Source organism: Phyllobates terribilis, unplaced genomic scaffold (genome assembly GCF_046119375.1).
Source record: "Phyllobates terribilis strain yellow unplaced genomic scaffold, ASM4611937v1 Scaffold_4__5_contigs__length_816908805, whole genome shotgun sequence".
Classification (NCBI taxonomy): domain Eukaryota; kingdom Metazoa; phylum Chordata; class Amphibia; order Anura; family Dendrobatidae; genus Phyllobates; species Phyllobates terribilis.
Genome location: NW_027362764.1, coordinates 447,272,487 through 447,291,277, shown reverse-complemented (window position 1 = coordinate 447,291,277; position 18,791 = coordinate 447,272,487). Strand labels below are relative to the sequence as shown.

The 18,791-nt window shown below is 46.1% G+C and overlaps 1 protein-coding gene across 2 annotated transcripts in view; it reads left to right on the top strand.

Annotated features, from left to right (window-relative positions):
- Nucleotides 1–18,791, top strand: part of LOC141265486 (cadherin-9-like) — a 567,900-nt gene that overhangs the window by 258,613 nt on the left and 290,496 nt on the right. For both annotated transcript variants that reach the window (XR_012320104.1, XM_073678637.1), the window contains exon 4: nt 1,020–1,139. Coding sequence is in view for 1 of the 2 variants with exons in the window: in XM_073678637.1 (XP_073534738.1) it covers nt 1,020–1,139 (120 nt within the window). In the remaining variant the exon portion in view is untranslated. The remainder of the gene's footprint in view (nt 1–1,019; nt 1,140–18,791) is intronic.

Sequence of the window (18,791 nt, the reverse complement as noted above, 5' to 3'; positions counted from 1 at the left end):
TCTCACTCACGGTCCAGCAGTTTGTCCGGTTATAATAGTCCTATAGCTATTGACTGATGAAGCGGACGGGGCGTCCGTGAAACGCATTTGGTCTTAGCTTATAATAAATGGATTTAATTTAATCTTTGGACACTGGATCCTTATTCATTTGGAGAAGGGCGGATAATTGGACACAGTTTTTCTACATCCACACGTTGATGAACCGAATATTAAAACATTTTCTCTTCTTTACTTGTCACAATGCAACATTGTGAACTTCATGTTACCTGTTTAATACACATGCAATGGCTATCAGGTATTATGCTGGCAGACAGTCTTCGTATATGCATTTAAAACGTGTAGATTGGGAGCTCCTTCCTACTTCAGTAGTCCTTAAACGGTGAGGACACAGTAGCATCTAATGGGGTACATTGCTGAAATTGGAGCTAACTTAGGCCCAAGCCATTCAAATAGGGGTTCTAATAAACCTAATAAACATACATTTTTTAGAGCAAATCTGTATCATTTTAAATTATTTTTGATGTCATATGTCTCACTTCTTATTAGATAAGTTAAGGTATGCCGATTCTTGCCTTAACAGGCTCACTTGCTCATATCATGTCATAATATTCACTGAATTACTTTTTATTAAAAAGCATTGTCTCATCTGGAATGGGTAAAATTGCAAAGTGCATATGAAAACAAAAATGTTAAAATTTTTAGTTTTATAGTTTACTGCTTGTTGTCTAGGTTACCGGCCAGCACATGCAATTTCTTTGCAATAGAGCATGCTCTGATGTTGGCGGATTGCTGCCTCTGCACTCCTCCAAAGCTTCAGAGACAAAGCTGCTTCTGCTTGCAGTATTGAAGAGTGCACAATTCAGGCTAGTGGCTCAACTATTTGCTGGTCCAATCTGTCAATCATCAGGAGAGCATACTCTCAGCTAGCAGGAATTACAGAAGATAGAAGATGAGAATAACTCTTTTTAATAACTTTTCAAAGCAGTGTTATATTATTAATTACGGTATTCTTTTTGCAGGCACCTCAGTCATTCAAGTAACTGCCATGGATGCCGATGATCCTTTATATGGAAATAGCGCTAGGATAGTATACAGTATTCTTCAAGGGCAACCATATTTTTCAATTGATCCAGATACAGGTATGTACAAAAATCTAGCTATTTTACCTGATTTACACTTTTGCAAAAATTATCTCTAACATATCTAAAAGGAGTTGTCCTGCCTTGGGAATTAGTCTGCGGTCACTCTCTGTGGTTACAAACTTGTGAATCCTCTTAACGCAAGAACTGCACTCTGTGAGGTTTCTCCGGCGCAGGCGATCATGTGACCACAAGTATGTGATTTGCAAACTTCCGGCCACATTTTGGCTAGATGTGTCCGGCCACACATAATGCACTTACACTGAGTGAGGCCATGCATGTCTTGTCGGTACATGGCCATATGTATGCAAATTTCATATTTGCAGTCATGTGCCCATCACTCTAGGCACAGGCACCAGAGAATCCTCACAACATGCAATTATTATTATTATTATTTATTATTATAGCGCCATTTATTCCATGGCACTATACATTTGAAAAAGGGGGTATACATAGCAGGAACAATTACAAAAATCTTGAACAAAAACGCAATTGCAAACTGGAACAGGAGGAGAGAGGACCCTGCCCACGAGGGCTCACAGTCTACATGGGATGGGTGAGGATACAGTAGGTGGGGGTAGAGCTGGTCATGCAAAGATGTGGTGGAGCGATGGTTACTGCAGGTTGTAGGCTTGTCGGAAGAGATGGGTCTTCAGGTTCCTTTTGAAGGTTTCCACGGTAGGCAAGAGTCTGATGCTTTGGGGTAGGGAGTTACAGAGTAGGGGGGATGCACGGCAGAAATATTATATACAATTGTGGGAAGAGGAGATAAGAGGGGAGTAGAGAAGGAGATCTTGTGAGGATCGTAGGTTGCGTGTAGGTATGTATCAGGAGACTAGGTCACAGATGTATGGAGGAGACAGGTTGTGGATGGCTTTGTTTGCCAAGGATATGGTTTTTAACTGGAGTCTCTGGGCAATGGGGAGCCAGTGAAGCATTTGACAGAGAGGAGAGGCCAGGGAATAGCAGGGGACTGGTGGATTAGTCGGGCAGCAGAGTTTGGGATAAATTGGAGGGGTGTGAGAGTATTAGAGCGGAGGCCACAGGGCAGGAGGTTGCAGTAGTCGAGGCAGAAGATGATGAGGGCATGAACTAGTGTTTTTGCAGATTCATGGTTGAGGAATGTGCGGATCGGGGAGATGTTTTTGAGTTTTTATCTGCAGGAAATAGAAAGGGCTTGGATATGTGGTTTGAAGGAGAGGTTAGAGTCCAGGGTTACCCCGAGGCAGCGAGTTTGTGAGACAGGGGAAAATGGACAACCATTGATTTTGATGGATAGGTCAGATGGGCGGGCTGAGTGAGATGGGGAAAAATGATGAATTCAGTTTTATTCATGTTAAGCTTTAGAAATCTAGCAGAGAAGAAGGATGAGATAGCGAACATACATTGTTGGATTCTAGTTAGTAAGGAGGTGATATCAGGTCCAGAGAGGTAAATCTGTGTGTCGTCAGCATAGAGATGACATTGAAAGCCGTGGGACTCTATGAGCTGTCCCAGGCCAAGGGTGTAGATTGAGAAGAGTAGAGGTCCTAGGACTGAACATTGGGGGACACCGACAGAGAGGGGGTGAGATGAGGAGGTGGTATGTGAGTGAGAAACACTGAAGGTCCTGTAAGTTAAGTATGAGGAGATCCAAGATAGGGCAAAATCTCTGATGTCAAGAGATGAGAGAATCTGTAGTAAGAGGGAATGGTCCACTGTGTTGAAGGCAGATGACAGGTCCAGGAGGAAAAGGACAGAATAGTGTTGCTTGGATTTAGCAGTTAGTAGGTCGTTGGTGACTTCTTTAGTCAGGGCAGTTTCAGTAGAATGATGCGGTCAGAAGCCAGATTGTAAGCGATGAAAAGGGGAGCAGGAGGAGAGGTGTAAGGACAGTTCAAAATGGACGTGTTGTTTGAGTAGTTTTGAGGCATAGGGGAGAAGTGATATGCGGCGATAGCTAGTCAGAGAAGATTGGTCAAGGGAGGGTTTTTTGAGGATGGGTGTGATTGAGGCATGTTTGAAGCATGAGAGGAAGACACCAGTTGTTAGTGACTGGTTGAAAAGGTGTGTTGGGGTTGGGATGAAGACTGTAGTAAGGTTAGTGATGATGTGGGACGGGATAGGGTCAAGTTCACAGGTGGTGAGGTGTGACTTGGAGAGTAAGGAGGAAAGTTGATCTTCCGAAATGGCGGAAAAGCTGGTTTTGGAGGAGGAGGATTGAGTAGATATGAGAATGGGCTGTGGGAAATTTAGGCAAAATCTTTGTCTGATAGTATCAATCTTCTGCTTAAAGAATGAGGCAAAGTCCTCGGCTGAGATGAGAGGAGAGGGAGAAGGCGCTGGGGGATGGAGGAGAGAATTGAAATTGTTGAATAGATGTTTATGGTTTGTGTGACAGGGAGAATGTGAGAGATGAGATGTAGGTTTGTTTTGCTGCAGTGAGTGTGGACTTGAAAGTAGTGAGGGACTGTTTGAATGCAATGAAGTGCTCATTGGAGTGGGGATTTTTCCATCTCCGCTCAACAACCCTGGAGGTTTGTCTCAGTTCTTTAGTCAGCCTGGTGTACGATATGAGGATTTACAAGTCTGCAATCACATAAAGGCTCTGCAAACTTGTACCCTAATGCCAGACAAGCCCTTTTAGTTCACCAGAAAATATTTTTTTTGTTCTTAAGCATGCAAAGCTTGTATACTTTATATTGTTTGACATACACTTAAACATCATTTCTTTTATGTTTATGCTCAAATTTATATTGATAATCTTGCTTTCCCTCTCTGTTCTTACAACCTTTTAGCTTTTAATGCCTTACGATTTCTTACACACTTCCTAAGCCCATAAAGATACATACATAAAGATCTCTGGTAGAAATTTTGATTCTTAGACTGTTTCCCATTCCTCATCCCCACTATCTTTAACATTTAACTTGCTATCAAAACTAAACTAATAGACTAGTTTCAGTGGGATTCATCCTATCATGAGAGTTCTTTAGAAAAGTCAATTTTTTTTTCAATCAGTCTCCACATCCCACTACTATCTCTCACCTTACTATCAATCCTCAATCTCCAGGGCCTGTTCACACCTCATTTTGAACCTACAGAAGAATACAATAATAGGTTTTCCTCATGTATACCTACAATTGAAGGCTGAGAACTAGTCCACTGTATAGGTGTACAGTTAGGTATGTCGTTCATTAGCTCCTGTTGTAGAAAAATATATATATATATATTGCAAAGACCCTCTGAATATTGTAAGAAAATGTAGGAGACTGTAATTTTCTTAACAGTGAAACATATGCATGTTGATCTATGCTAGATAAAATGAGCAAATCACTTTTGCGTAAATTTAGGAATGTTGAAATTTAGGAAATTCACTGGACCCGGCAAATTTGAACAATATTTAATTCATTTTTAGCAAATCAAGAAGAACCAACCTTATTTTAGACAATGATGACTACTGTATCAGTCAAAGAAGGCACACATGACCATGGGCATTACTGAGTGGGTTTCCCAGTAATGCCTTGCAGCTGTCACAACATATTGTATTTGAAATCATATAAGATAGCACAGCCTATCATAGCCTCTATAAAATTAAGTCAAGGAATGCTGTGCAGTAACCATTTGGGGTTAATCTATTTACGGAGAGTATTTGACAGTTCACAGCACAGCAATAGAAATAGGGAGCCAAAAATTCTAAGAACAAACTGAGCAGTTGATGTGTGTGACAAAATGCAGTGAACAATAGTTTCAATCCATTAACGCATAGACATTACTATGGCATTGTTTGTTTAAAAGATGCTGAACAGGCTTGTATACAATTCTAAGAGACCTTTTCAGGGCAATTGCAATTCTTGGTAAATTTATTAAGGAAAAAAATCCCCAAAACTAGGTAATTCAATTTTCAAAACATCTGATCATCTCTAAAACTGGACCAGTTTATGCCAAAAGGTACACAATAAATGAATTGGACTTATGGACACATTGGGTACATACAGTTCATCAAGGAATATTCATAACATTTACATATGTTGTTAAAAAAAATAATATGGGAACATAGCCTATTAGAGCAGTTCTAACTCTAACTTAAAAGTTTCTGGGAATCAGCCAGTCCCAGGAGAGCAAAGAAATACAAAGACTTCTGATTTCCAAAACCCCCCAAAGAAATCTGGGGTGTCATATTAATTTTAGGTGTTTCATATATACAAGTGCTTCTCACTAAATTAGAACATCATCAAAAAGTTAATTTATTTCAGTTCTTCAATACAAAAAGTGAAACTCATATATTTTATATAGTCATTACAAACAGAGTGATCTATTTCAAGTGTTTATTTCTGTTAATGTTGATTATGGGTTACAGACAGCCAATGAAAACAAAAAAGTTATTAATTCAGTAAATTAGAATAATTAACAAAAAACACCTGCAAAGGCTTCAAATGCATTAAAAAAGGTCCCTTAATCTGTTTCAGTAGGCACCCCATGATCCCCGTCACGCTGCACAGAAAAAAAATAAACACTCATACTCACCTTCTGTCTCATCCAGCGCTATGTCACGCTCTGTGCCGGAATAGTCACTTCTAACCAAGCCGGGACTGCGTGCATGGCGAGCAGTGACCATTCATACTCCCTAATAGTGTGCACACTTTAGTCACAACGTGGCTCCTGCTGTTCTCGGCTGTCAATGTGCCCGCAATTAAAGGCCATGAATATTCACCACACCCATGGGAGTGGTGAATATTCATGGCCTTTAATAGTGGGCACGCTGACAGCTGAGTGCAGCAGGAGCCACGCTGTGGCTACAGCATGCGCGCTATTGGGGAGAATGAATGGTCAATGATCCCCACGCACAGAGTCACAGCATGGGGAGCAGTGACTACTCCGGCACAGAGCATGACACAGCGCTCCAGGAGAGAGGTGGAGGAGGAGGAGGAGAGTATGAAAGTTTATTTTTTTTCTTTGCAGTGTAAAGGGGATCAGGGAGTGCCAAGCATACCAGGATTAGGGGGCCACACATACAGGGATAAAGGGGGCTATGCATACCAGGACGATGGGGCCATGCATACTGGGATGAGGGATGAGGGGGGCCATACATACAGGGTGCCATATTTACCAGGAGCCCCACTGCAGGCAAAGTGTTCCGGTTATTAAGGAAAATTAATATTCACTGCTCCCCACGCCTATGGGCGTGGGGAGCAGTGCATATTCATTTTCTTTAGTAGGTGGCACAGTGTAGGCTGCAGCAGGCGGCTGCTGCCTCCTGTGCACTGCTTCTCCACCATTGTCGCTTCCCCCCACATCCCCCACCACCCACAGCCACAGTATTTTATGTATATCGGACTATAAGACGTACCCCCCCACTTTCCTCCAAAATTTTGGAGGAAAAAAGTGCGTCTTATAGTCGAAAAAATACGGTATATATATCTATATATATATAGATATATAAATATATATATATTTAATTAATCCTGTTATCCTGAAAGCATTTGTACTTCAAACTGTAATATTCCTTAAAAACAATTACCTAGACCCTTAAACCATTTAGACAAATACAGCCAAGATAGTTCTTTGCACATTTTACCTTTGGGAGTGCTATTACAGTATTTCTGAAATTACCCCCTACATTTAGTTCTGTCTTGTTCCAAAATTCAGGGACAAACAATTCTTCTTCAATTAGAGATGACTATATAGGGCATTGACTTGACCAAAATTGAAAAATGACTACAAAGCCAACAGCTTGCATTTATTCAGACCTACTATAGCCTCTAGAAGATGCTTGTGTATAACCTTAACTGTGTTAATAACTATTTCAAATGTTTAAATAGAGAAGAAGACTTTAACTCTTTTGCCAGCTTGTGGATATAGAAATCTTAAGAGTCAATATCAACTATTTTACAGGTGACTTAAAATAAGAGATGAGTGAACTTGTTCGGCAATCTCAAAGTCGTCACAAACATTGCACATTCGGATTCGTGTTCAGATCCCAAGCATTTTCCTTAAAATCGGCAAAATTCAGCCAATTTCGGTAAATGATCGAGTTTTCACAAATGCTTTTGTTAAGACTTTGGCTAGGATAGTGGTGCTATATGATGAGCGGAGGGTGGGCGTGTTTGATGAGGGGTATGGGTGGGGAGAGGTCAGAGGAGAAACGGACTGTTTTTTTTTATTTATTTTTTTTCTTAACTTAATGTGTGGAGATTTCGGCAGCCAGTCAGGGCGCAGAAACCATCCACAACGTCCACACACAAGGTCTTGTGTCATTAGCTACCGAAGTAACATGTCCCTCTCCATATAAAGAGCGGACATATTGTTTCAACACCATTTTGTCAATGTAATAGCTCAGAGAGGCTGCTCCTGCTGCTGCTACAGGATAGTAAGGTAGTCATCCAGGTGCTTGATTGTCAGTCAGCAAGTTCAGATAGAAAGAATCCTGTGTGACTGTGAAATTAACCTTCCAGTATATCAATCCTTTGTGCTAATTGTGTGGTCCAGACACCAGGACACATTTCAGCATATAACTCTTTTGTGCTAATATTGTGCTCCAACCAGGAGTCCACATTTCACAATTTAAATTCTTTGCAGTAATAGCGTGGTCCAGAAGGTAGGCCATATTTCAGCATCTAAATCTTTTGTGGTAATGTTGTGCCCCAGCCAGGAGTCCACATTTCAGAATCTAAATTCTTTGTGCTAACAGCACGGTCCAGAAACCGTGATACATTTCATTATATAAATCTTTTGTGCTAATATTGTGCTCCTGCCAGGAGTCCACATTTCAGAATCGAAATTATCTGTGCTGATAGCATGGTCCAGAAACCAGGCCACATTTCAGCATATAAATCTTTTGTGCTAATATTGTGCTACAGTCAGGAGTCTACAGTTCAGAATCTACATTTCTTTATAATAATAGCCTGGTTCTGCCACACTATCTTAGCAAATAAATACTGATTTGTAATTTAGTGACAGGTGACTTACAGGTCTGGGCCTAGGGTTGTGAAACAGCTGGTTAAAAGAGGAGAAGGGTACATCCAACATAAGTGTGAAAAAACGAGGTCGTGGAGGAACGGGGAATAGGCTTGGAGTTCATGGTGTACATGGAGTAGGTGGTAATATAACTGAAAGCTCTACTGAACAAACACCGTTTCATCCTATCCAAAGACAACTGACAACTTCTGTTACTAGACCGGCTACTCCACTTACTTTCATTGGCATCCACACAGCAATAAGCATTGTAGATGAAGCCCAGAAAGAGAAAGTGCTCCAGTGGATGGCAAGTGCTGCATAAAATGGCCTCTCCTCCTCTTCCTCCATCTTAACATCACACAAAGTACAGTCCTCAGAGGTGGCACCCCAATTACCCTTGTTTCTTCCCATGTCACAACTCTCCAACCGCCCAGCTGACTTTTTGGAACTACAGATGGGTGAGTCTGCAGAGCTGTTCACACATTCTATTCCATAGGCATTAGAGGTCTCCTCTAAAGATTCACAGACTCAGGAGGAGGAAACCATCTGCACCGATGCCCAAAATTTTATTCACTTGGATCCGGGGCTGGACGAAGTAGGGTCCGAGCAGAATCCAGTCCCTTGTTACCAGATGTTAACCCCCGAAAGTGCAGGTGATCCTGATGAGACTCAGATACCTGAGGTGAATACAGTCTGTACTGTGCTGTCAGGGCAGGAAAAGAAGGAGGATGACTCTCAGGGTGAGGAGTTGGAGAACAGAGGATGATAATAAGGTTGTAGATCCCACTTGATGTGAACCCAGAGGCACTAAGTAGCTGCAAAAATTGCAATAATATGACTACTACATGCATGAAACGGCTCATGTTCACTAGCGGGCCTCGCCAACCATCGGCTTCCCCATCAACCGCATCTGCTGCGTCTTCCTCCTCCATCACCGTGGCGAGTGTTCTCCCCCAGTTCTCTTGCCACAGAACTTCCACTTGTTTACCCGCTACAGTAGGGGGAAGTGTGAGCCCGTCAGCTGTTATAAAAGTAGACAAGCCTGCCTCCTGTTTTTTTTTCACCGAGCACATCACATCTTTCTCAATCCACCATAACTGTACCTAACTCACATTCCAGCAGTTTGTAGTGTTCACCATTCTCCACCCTTTTTTAGCACAGCAGTCAGCACTATGTCCCGCAGTTGTGGTCATGTAAAAGATTATGTCCTCCTACACATGGGAACAGTGCCAATAATGTCTGTAAATTGTCTGAATTGTAAAGCGCTATGGCATATGTTGGTGCTATATAAATATAAAAAAGATGAAAAGCTAAGAGCTTGAACTCCAACATCTCCAATCTGTGAGCCACAGAAATGCTGCCTTTCCACTTGGTGGATACAGACGGTTTCCGAAAGTTAATGGCCATCACAGTCCCCAAGTACCAGTTGCCCAGTTGCCATTACTTCTCTAAGAAAGCTGTGGCTGTGCTACACCAGCATGTCACAGACATCATCTATTACTTGAAAAAATCTGTGTCTGACAGGGTGCATTTCACCACTGACAAGTTGACGAGCAAGCATAGTAAGGGGAGTTACATCTCGCTGACCAGGCACTGGGTGACTGTCGTCTGTGGGCAGGCATGGAAGGGGCTGTTCCACAAGTCTTGGAATCCCCAAGGCTTGCGCGACAAACCTCTGTATGTAACACTTCCTCCACTGCTTCTGCCTCCTCCACCTCCTCTAAGGCCTCCACCTGTACCCTCAACCTCTACCTAAATGAGGCACGTATTTTAACAGTGCAGAGAGAGTCCCCCCACCTTTGTACTGCGCAGCCAGGGCTCACCGCAATCAGGCAGTGTTTAAATTAATATGCCTTGGAGATCATTGTCACACAGCTCAAGAATTATTGACAGCAATCCAGGCCGAGTTTGAGCAACAGCTGTCTCCACTGAACGTGGAGCCAGGGAAGGCCATGTGTTATAACTGAGTGAAACTGGTGGTGGCCCTATGATAGGGCAACTTCACATATGTGCATTGCATAGCTCAAGTCCTCAACCTGGTGATACAGCAATTTCTCCACCACTTTCCTGGTCTGGATGCGCTGCTGCAGAAAGCACGGTCTCTGTGTGCTCTCTTCCGCAGATCCCACCTCGCAGGTCATCGCCTTGCATTACTACAGAGGTTTTTCGGCCTACCGGTTAACCAGTTGATATGTATTGTGCCGACACAGTGGAATTCCACTCTGCATATGTTGCAGCGACTGTGGAAGCAGCAACAAGCCCTGGCGTAGAATCTCATTTTGCATAGCCTGGGCCTATACAGTACGGACATGGTGCAAATCATGCTTGTGGAGTGGGCACAGATAAAGGACCTCCACACCCTTTTGCACATTCAAGAAATGGCTACTAAGATGGTTAGCGCTGGCGAAGCCATCATCAGCATCACTACTCCTGTCATCTACATGCTGGAGCACACTGTGAAAGTTTGTGGGAGTATATGTTGGTCCCAGAGGAAAAGGAGGAAGCAGAGGAGGATGCTGAAGGGATAACAATATCTCTAAATTCCAGACTGTCATCGCACATGCGATTACCAAGGGAGGGTGGATTACAACAATAGAGTGAGGCTCACGGTACCAGACAAACTGTTACTAAAGATGCAGGAGCCGAGGACCAAATAGAAGAGGATGAGATGTGCTATGCACATGCCTGAACTGGCTGGCGTGTGCGTGATTAGTAATCCCACTGTACCATGAACCGAGGAGTGCCTGGAGGGGCGTAACTAAGTATCAACCCGATCCGACCAAGGTCGCACAGCGGCTTAGTCGACTCCGTGGACGAAGGAGGAACTGAGCAGAGGAATCAGGTGTGACTCCAGGTCAGACCCCGGTCAGGGTTGTTGACCCACACCGGGGAATGCAGAAACAGGAAGGTTAGACTGGCATACAGGCAGGTGGGTATTAGCAGGCACGGCTGGAGTGCAGACAGGAGGATACTGGCAAGCACGGCTGGTATGCAGACGGGGGGATAGTGGCAAGAACGGCTGGAGTGCAGACAGGGAGGCACTAGCAGGTTGGAGCGCAGGCTGGATAGGGTCCCGTACAGACTGGGATTCAGAAACAGAACCGCAGATGCGGTAGATAAGCAGAGCAGAGAGGAACTGCCAGAGCGGTGAGCAAGGCAGAGCAGGAAGGAACCACTGTAGCGGTGAGCAAGGCAGAGCAGAGCTAAACCACTGGAGCGGTGAACAAGGCAGAGCAGAGAGGAACAGCCGGAGCGGTGAACAAGGCAGAGCTGAGAGGAACCGCCGGAGCGGTGAGCAAGGCAGAGCAGAGAGGAACTGCCGGAGCGATGAGCAAGGCAGAGCAGAGAGGAACCGCCGGAGAGGTGAACAAGGCAGAGCAGAGAGGAACCGCCGGAGTGGTATACAAGGCAGAGCAGAGAGGAACCGCTGGGGTGGTGAGCAAGGCAGAGCAGTAAGGAACCGCCGGAGCGGTGAACAAGGCAGAGCAGAGTGGATCCGCCGGAGCGGTGAACAAGGCAGAGCTGAGAGGAACCGCCGGAGCGGTGAGCAAGGCAGAGCAGAGAGGAACTGACGGAGCGGTGAGCAAGGCAGAGCAGAGTGAAACCGCCGGAGCGGTGAACAAGGCAGAGCAGAGAGGATCCGCCGGAGTGGTGAACAAGGCAGAGCAGAGAGGAACCGCCGGAGCGGTGAGCAAGGCAGAGCAGAGAGGAACTGATGGAGCGGTGAGCAAGGCAGAGCAGAGTGAAACCGCCGGAGCGGTGAGCAAGGCAGAGCAGAGAGAAACCGCCGGAGTGGTGAACAAGGCAGAGCAGAGAGGACAGGGCTCTTTTCACACTGAACAGAGTGGAAGGGACAAGCAGAACCAGATACACACAAGATACTTGCAATAAAGTAGCGAGTGGACTCTAAACTCACAACAGAAGTACAGAGACAACGAGTAGGAGTTAGGTGCAGGTTCAGAGACTGCAGGAAAATGAAAGGTACGGACACAGAGACAAACAGGCTAGGAGAGTGTACAGACAGGAACTGACACAGCAACAAGATACAGGAGCGAGTCTTGGTATACGGCCCCCAGTATGGTGGACAAACAGGCTCGGAGAGTGTTCAGACAGGAACTGACACTGCAACAAGATACAAGAGCGAGTCTGGGTATACGGCCCCCAGTATGGCGGACAAACATGCTAAGAGATAGTTCAGACAGGTCTGGGAATACAGCCCCCAGGTTGGCGGACAGGCAAGAAACAGAACGGGACCTGGCACATTCAGAGTCAAGGAGCACACTGAATGTTAGAGTTGCTCAGGCATCTCCTACAGGGTGGAGTGGGTTTAAATATCCAGTGACTCACAGCAATAGGCTGGGGACGCATTAGGAGTGTGCCCACAGCACCTATAAGAAGCAGGAATTAGCCAGGCCGCTGCCCTAAGCAGTCAGACAAGAGCATGCACACAGTAGAACAGGAGCATGTCTTACAAACTGGACTGGATGTTAAGATGCGATCTTGCATAGTGGGAGATGGTGCACTATGCAAGCACGCCACCAGGTATGTTACAGTACCCCCTCTTTACGCCTCCTCTTCTTTCAGCCTGCAAGGGTCTTCTGCAGAGAATTTGGAGGACAATCCTTCTCTTCAAGAGGATTACCTCTTCTGTCCACTAGAGGAAATGAAACTGATCTCATCATCTTGGTAACTAATATGCTTCCTCCCATCAAGCCATCCTCAGCAAACAGATGAAGTGGGTGAAGTACCAGGAACAGCTCACAGGAAAGTCTCTCTCCATTTGTTATCAGATATCACCCAGGAGGTTTCAGGTGACAACTGGAGGTCCTCCGCCTTGTTGGAGGGGTGCAGAGACTCGGGGGTTACCATCGCCTTGACGTACACTTTGCCAAGCTTACTGGATGAAGTGGGCGGCGTACCAAGTACAGGGTGTAGGAAAGTCTCACTCCAATTATTATCAGGTAACACCCCGGGGAATTCAGGAGACAACTGGAGATCCTCCGCCTGGTTGGAGGGGTGCAGAGACTCGGGGGTTACAACTGCTTTGGAGTACACTTTGTCAAGCTCACTGGATGAAGTGGGTGAGGTATCAGGTACAGGGTGTAGGAAAGTCTCTCTTTATTTGTTATCAGGTAGCACCCCGGAGGATTCAAGAGGCAACTGGAGGTCCTCTGCCTGTTTGGATGGGTGCAGAGACTTGGAGGTATCTACCGCCTTGATGAACGTAAGGCCAGATTTATTAGAGATGGAGGGTCCTTGCTTTGGGACCATCTTCTTTCTGGTTTCAGAGATGACATGTCTGTGAGGCGGGACGGTACCTGAAGCCAGATCATTGGTACAATCATCGAGACTGTGTGGGGATATTGCCTCCGCTTTTCTTCCTTTGGAGACTTCAGCGCACAGCGAGTCAGCGACTAGCAGATCTAGTGAAAAAGAAGAAGAAACTCCTGACTGTCCTGAAGATATGGGAACTGGACACCCCTTGTACCTTAGCAGTCCCCCAGGATACACCATGCAGGGTCTCCAGACCTGAGCGGGCACTAGATCTCTCGGCTCTGGACGACTTGTGGGTAAACCTGTCAGCACCTGGAATGTAAGCTTCTTCATGTGTAATGCTCCAATCTGGAGCTTAATTTGTACAGACATATTTTGACTGTTTCTGAGTAGGGCTCGTCCTTCCGCTGACAATGCCCAAACTGGCTTCTGGAGTTTTCGGACAGGAATCAAACACTGACTCTTCAAGTATTTAAGCCCGAAACTTCCGGTTAATCCGAGGCTTTATCTTGCCGCGGAGACAGTCATGGTCATCTGTGGAGAGGAAACACTAACGCCAAGGGCAGCCTCTCCTACAGGCCTAATGTCTTGGGATTCTCCAACCTTCGCTGGACAAAGATCATCAGGCGGTCCCAAACAACCGCAGCAGGACCACAATCCGATTTTGTGACTGAGTTCCGGCCTCTGCTTTGCCTGACGAACATGGTCAACCTTCATGGATTCAGTGTGGGTAGCTGCTTCTCCAGGCTGGGGAACAGGAGGTCTTTGGGAGGACAGAACTTGAAATGATGGTTTGCCACTATGCCTTGCACATCTGGACTGCCTCTTGATGTTGGGAAGAGAAGTATTCTGCGGAGCGTAGTCATTCTGTGTGGACTCTGGGTGGGCAGCAGTCTCTTCAGGCTGGAGAACTGGTGAGCTACTCACACACATTACCCATCGGGGCTGCTCCGGGATATTGGGAAGGGAAGCTTTAGCAGAGGCTTCAGGATTAGGGTCTTTGAAGACCATTAGAAAGGCCACCAGGAAGGCCTGCAGGTCAGAGATGATAGGATACCTTGTTTCCCATAGGGGGGTGATCAATTTCAAGGCATCACCCTCTAGGTAGGACATCATAAATCCCACTTTAACCCGATCGGTAGGAAAATAGTGAGCGTAGAACCGGAACTGCAGCAGGCATTGCCATACAAATGCACGGCTTCGTTTTGGATCCCCATAGTACCGTGGCGGATCCGCAGGAACAGGTGCTGATAGCTCCATTGGGGCTGGTGTGTAAATTGCCTGGACCTCAGCTTGCGAAAAAAATTTTTCTTGAGACACATAATTGCCAGACACAGATTCAAAAGTCTCTGAGGCCGAAGGGCCGTGGGGCTCAATGGGAACCATGGCCTGAGCAAACTGTTATGAACACGCCCGGACTGGCTGGCGTTTGCGTGATTAGTGATCCCACTGTACCATGAACCGAGGAGTGCCTGGAGGGGCGTAACTAAGTATCATCCCGATCGGACCAAGGTCGCACGTCGGCTAAGTCGACTCCGTGGACCAAGGAGGAACCGAGCAGAGGGACCAGGTGCGACTCCAGGTCAGACCCCAGTCACAGTTGTTGACCCACACCGGGGAATGCAGGAACAGGCAGGTTAGACTGGCATACAGGCAGGTGGGTATTGGCAGGCACGGCTGGAGTGCAGACAGGAAGATACTGGCAAGCACGGCTGGTATGCAGACGGGGGGTACTGGTAAGCATGGCTGGAGTGCAGACAGGGAGGCACTAGCAGATTGGAGTGCAGGTTGGATAGGGTCCAGTACAGACTGGGATTCAGGAACAGATCCACAGATGCAGTAGACAAGCAGAGCAGAGAGGAACTGCTGAGCGGTGGGCAAAGCAAAGCAGAGGGATACCGCCGGAGCGGTGAGCAAGGCAGAGCAGGGAGAAACCGCTGGAGCGGTGGACAAGGCAGAGTAGAGAGGAACCGCCGGAGCGGTGAGCAAGGCAGAGCAGAGAGGAACCTCCGGAGCGGTGAGCAAGGCAGAGCATGAAGGAACCGCCGGAGCGGTGAGCAAGGCAGAGCAGAGCGAAACCGCCGGAGCGGTGAAAAAGGCAGAGCAGAGAGGAACCGCCAGAGTGGTGGACAAGGCAGAGCAGAGAGGAAGCGCCGGAGGAGTGAGCAAGGCCGAGAAGAGAAGATCTGCCGGAGCGGTGAGCAAGGCAGAGCAGAGAGGAACCGCCGGAGCGGTGGACAAGGCAGAGCAGAGAGGAACCGCCGAAACGGTGAGCAAGGCAGATCAGAGCGAAACCGCCGGAGCGGTGACCAAGGCAGAGCAGAGAGGAACCGCCGGAGCGGTGGACAAGGCAGAGCAGAGAGGAACCGCCGGAGCGGTGAGCAAGGCAGAGCAGAGCGAAACCGCCGGAGCGGTGACCAAGGCAGAGCAGAGAGGAACTGCCGGAGCGGTGAACAAGGCAGAGCAGAGAGGAACCACTGGAGGGGTGAGCAAGGCAGAGCAGAGAGGAACCGCCGGAGCGGTGAGCAAGGCAGAGCAGAGCGAAACCGCCGGAGTGGTGAACAAGGCAGAGCAGAGAGGACAGGGCTCTGTTCACACTGAACCGACTGGAAGGGACAAGCAGAACCACATACACACAAGGTACATGCAATGAAGTAGCGAGTGGACTCTAAACTCACAACAGAAGTACAGAGACAACGAGTAGGAGTTAGGTGCAGGTTCAGAGACGGCAGGAAAAGGGAAGGTACAGACACAGTGTCAAACAGGCTAGGAGAGTGTACAGACAGGAACTGACACTGCAACAAGATACAGAGCGAGTTTGGGTATACGGCCCCCAGTATGGCGGACAAACAGGCTAGGAGAGTGTTCAGACAGGAACTGACACTGCAACAAAATACAGGAGCGAGTCTGGTATACGGCCCCCTGTATGGCGGACAAACAGGCTAAGAGGTAGTTCAGACTGGCCTGGGAATACAGCCCCCAGGTTGGCGGACAGGCAAGAAACAGAACGGGACCTGGCACATTCAGAGTCAAGGAGCACAATGAATGTTAGAGTTGCTCAGGCATCTCCTACAGGGTGGAGTGGGTTTAAATATCCAGTGACTCACAGCAATAGGCTGGGGACGCATTAGGAGTGTGCCCACAGCAGCTATAAGAAACAGGAAGTAACTGGGCCGCCGCCCTAAGCAGTCAAACCAGAGCATGCACACAGTAGAACCTGAGCACGGCTTACAAGCTGGACTGAAGGTTAAGATGCGATCTTGCATAGTGGGAGATGGTGCACTACGCAAGCACGCCACCAGGTATGTTACAAGATTGAAGAAGTGATGGGCACACAACAGTTAGGAAATGAAGAGGATAATGATACCCTCTCTGTTGTCCGTGGTTGGCGGGAGAGGAAAGAGGAAGCAAGCATGAATGTTTCTGTGCCACCAACACACCATGGACTTGGACTTCATGGAAGCGCCCGACACATGAGTGACTTCTTGCTGTACTATCTGCAACATGATTCCCATATTGTTAAGATTAGAAATAGTGCTGACTACTGGGTTGCCACTCTGTTAGATCCACGGTTCAAGAGTAAATTTTGCAAGATGCTTTCCCTCTGGAAAGGGACGTGCACATGTTGGAGTATCGAAACACGCCTCTAGACAATCTTAAGTTTTCCCCACGTGGAGTGGTTTTCCCCAAGACAGCAGTGATTCACCCTGTGTGCCTAGCAGTTGTAGACTTCCAACCCCAGGAATGTCAAGTCCTCAACACAAAAACATTATCAGCAGCAGCAGTATAAGTGGCAGAAGTAAGTTCTGTCAGTCGTTTCACACATTTTTTAGACCAGCCCGCGAACCAGCAGAACAAATATATGTCTGACACATAGTGAACGACTGGAGAGCATGGTGCAGAAGTATCCCGAGCTCAATAATCAGTGCCATCAGGGGGGTTTGGACCTTGTTACATTTTGGTCTTCAAAAATGGAAGAGTGGCCTGAGCTTGCATGTCACACCTTGGAGGTTTTGTCATGCCCGGCAGCCAGCGTTTTCTCAAAACGTGTATTCGCCCTGCTGGTGATGTCCTGATGGATAAGCGCATCCAGCTGTCCCGTGAAAGTGTAGACGGCCTAACTTTCATCAAGATGAACAAGTCATGGATCTCCAATGACTTTTGCACCCCAGTCGCAGACTGGGCAGACTGGTTTAGTTTTGATCTTGTGCTATTGCAGTCTGTGACACGTTTGTTGTGGCTTCTGTGCTTGCTGTTGCTACGGCTGCTGATGTTACTAACAATTTTTTGAAATGTGGAGACTCCTGTTGGGTCTCCATCTGATGGGTTGCCTGTAGTGGAAGGGGTGTCAGAGTCCCATTATACTATTTCTACTCTGGTGAAATTGATGCCACTTTAGTGATGTGCGTCAATAATTTTTTTAAATGTGGAGACTCCTGGTTGGGTCTCCATCTGATGGGTTTGCCTGTAGTGGAAGGGGTTTCAGAGCCCCATTTTAATATTTATACTCTGGTGTTTGCCCGAAAGTTTTTGAAATGGGGAGATTCCAAGACTCCAAGTTTAAACTGCTGTGTGCACTCTGCAACCCTGCATGTGGGAGTACTGTGCCTTTAAGCCACTATGTGTACTCTGCACCCCCCACCTGTGGGAGTATTGTGCCTTTAAGCTGCTTTGTGTTTTCTAGTAGTCTGATAAATAAATAATTGGCATCAGCTGTCTCATTGCCATTTGTAGGCCAAAGAAGTAATTTTTCTTGACTGCTGTGTATTTTCTAGGTGTCTGAGAAATAAATAATTTGTTCTTATTGGATATTTTTAATAAATACATTAATACTATTGACTACACAATGTGTGCACAGCTTGTAATTCTTTTATGGTCAACATATAATCACATTATGATCACTGTACATATCTCCTCTGTCCTTTCAAAATTAATATAATATATAAATAACTACAGATTTTCCCCACATTGGTATGTGTCTTATATCCTGTAACTTGAGAATGTAGAATATGGCATCACAAATGGCATAGAATCTAATTTTCTACTTAATAACAATCCTAAAAGTCAATATCAACTACTTTAACTAGCCTTGCCACATGACTTAAAATATCAAATATGTGGCCATAGACTTACTCTCTGAAAAGTCTATTCGCGTATTAAAATACCCAGAGGAATATTGCATTGCATATAAGCCTCCTTACACTGGCTTGGCAGTATTAACTAATACAAAATTACTTATCTGAAACACATGCATAATGTGGTCTGATTCTTATTGGACGCTATTGAAACCTTTTTACAATGAGAGACATGGTTCAAGAAGTTTTTTCTTCCAATTTAACCAATGCTGGGGTAGTTAATTAGACTTGAAATAGCTCTTCAAATCTAGTTTCTAATATTTTCCTTAGAAGCTTCTTTACAACCACCCAGTCTCCATTCTTTAGTAAA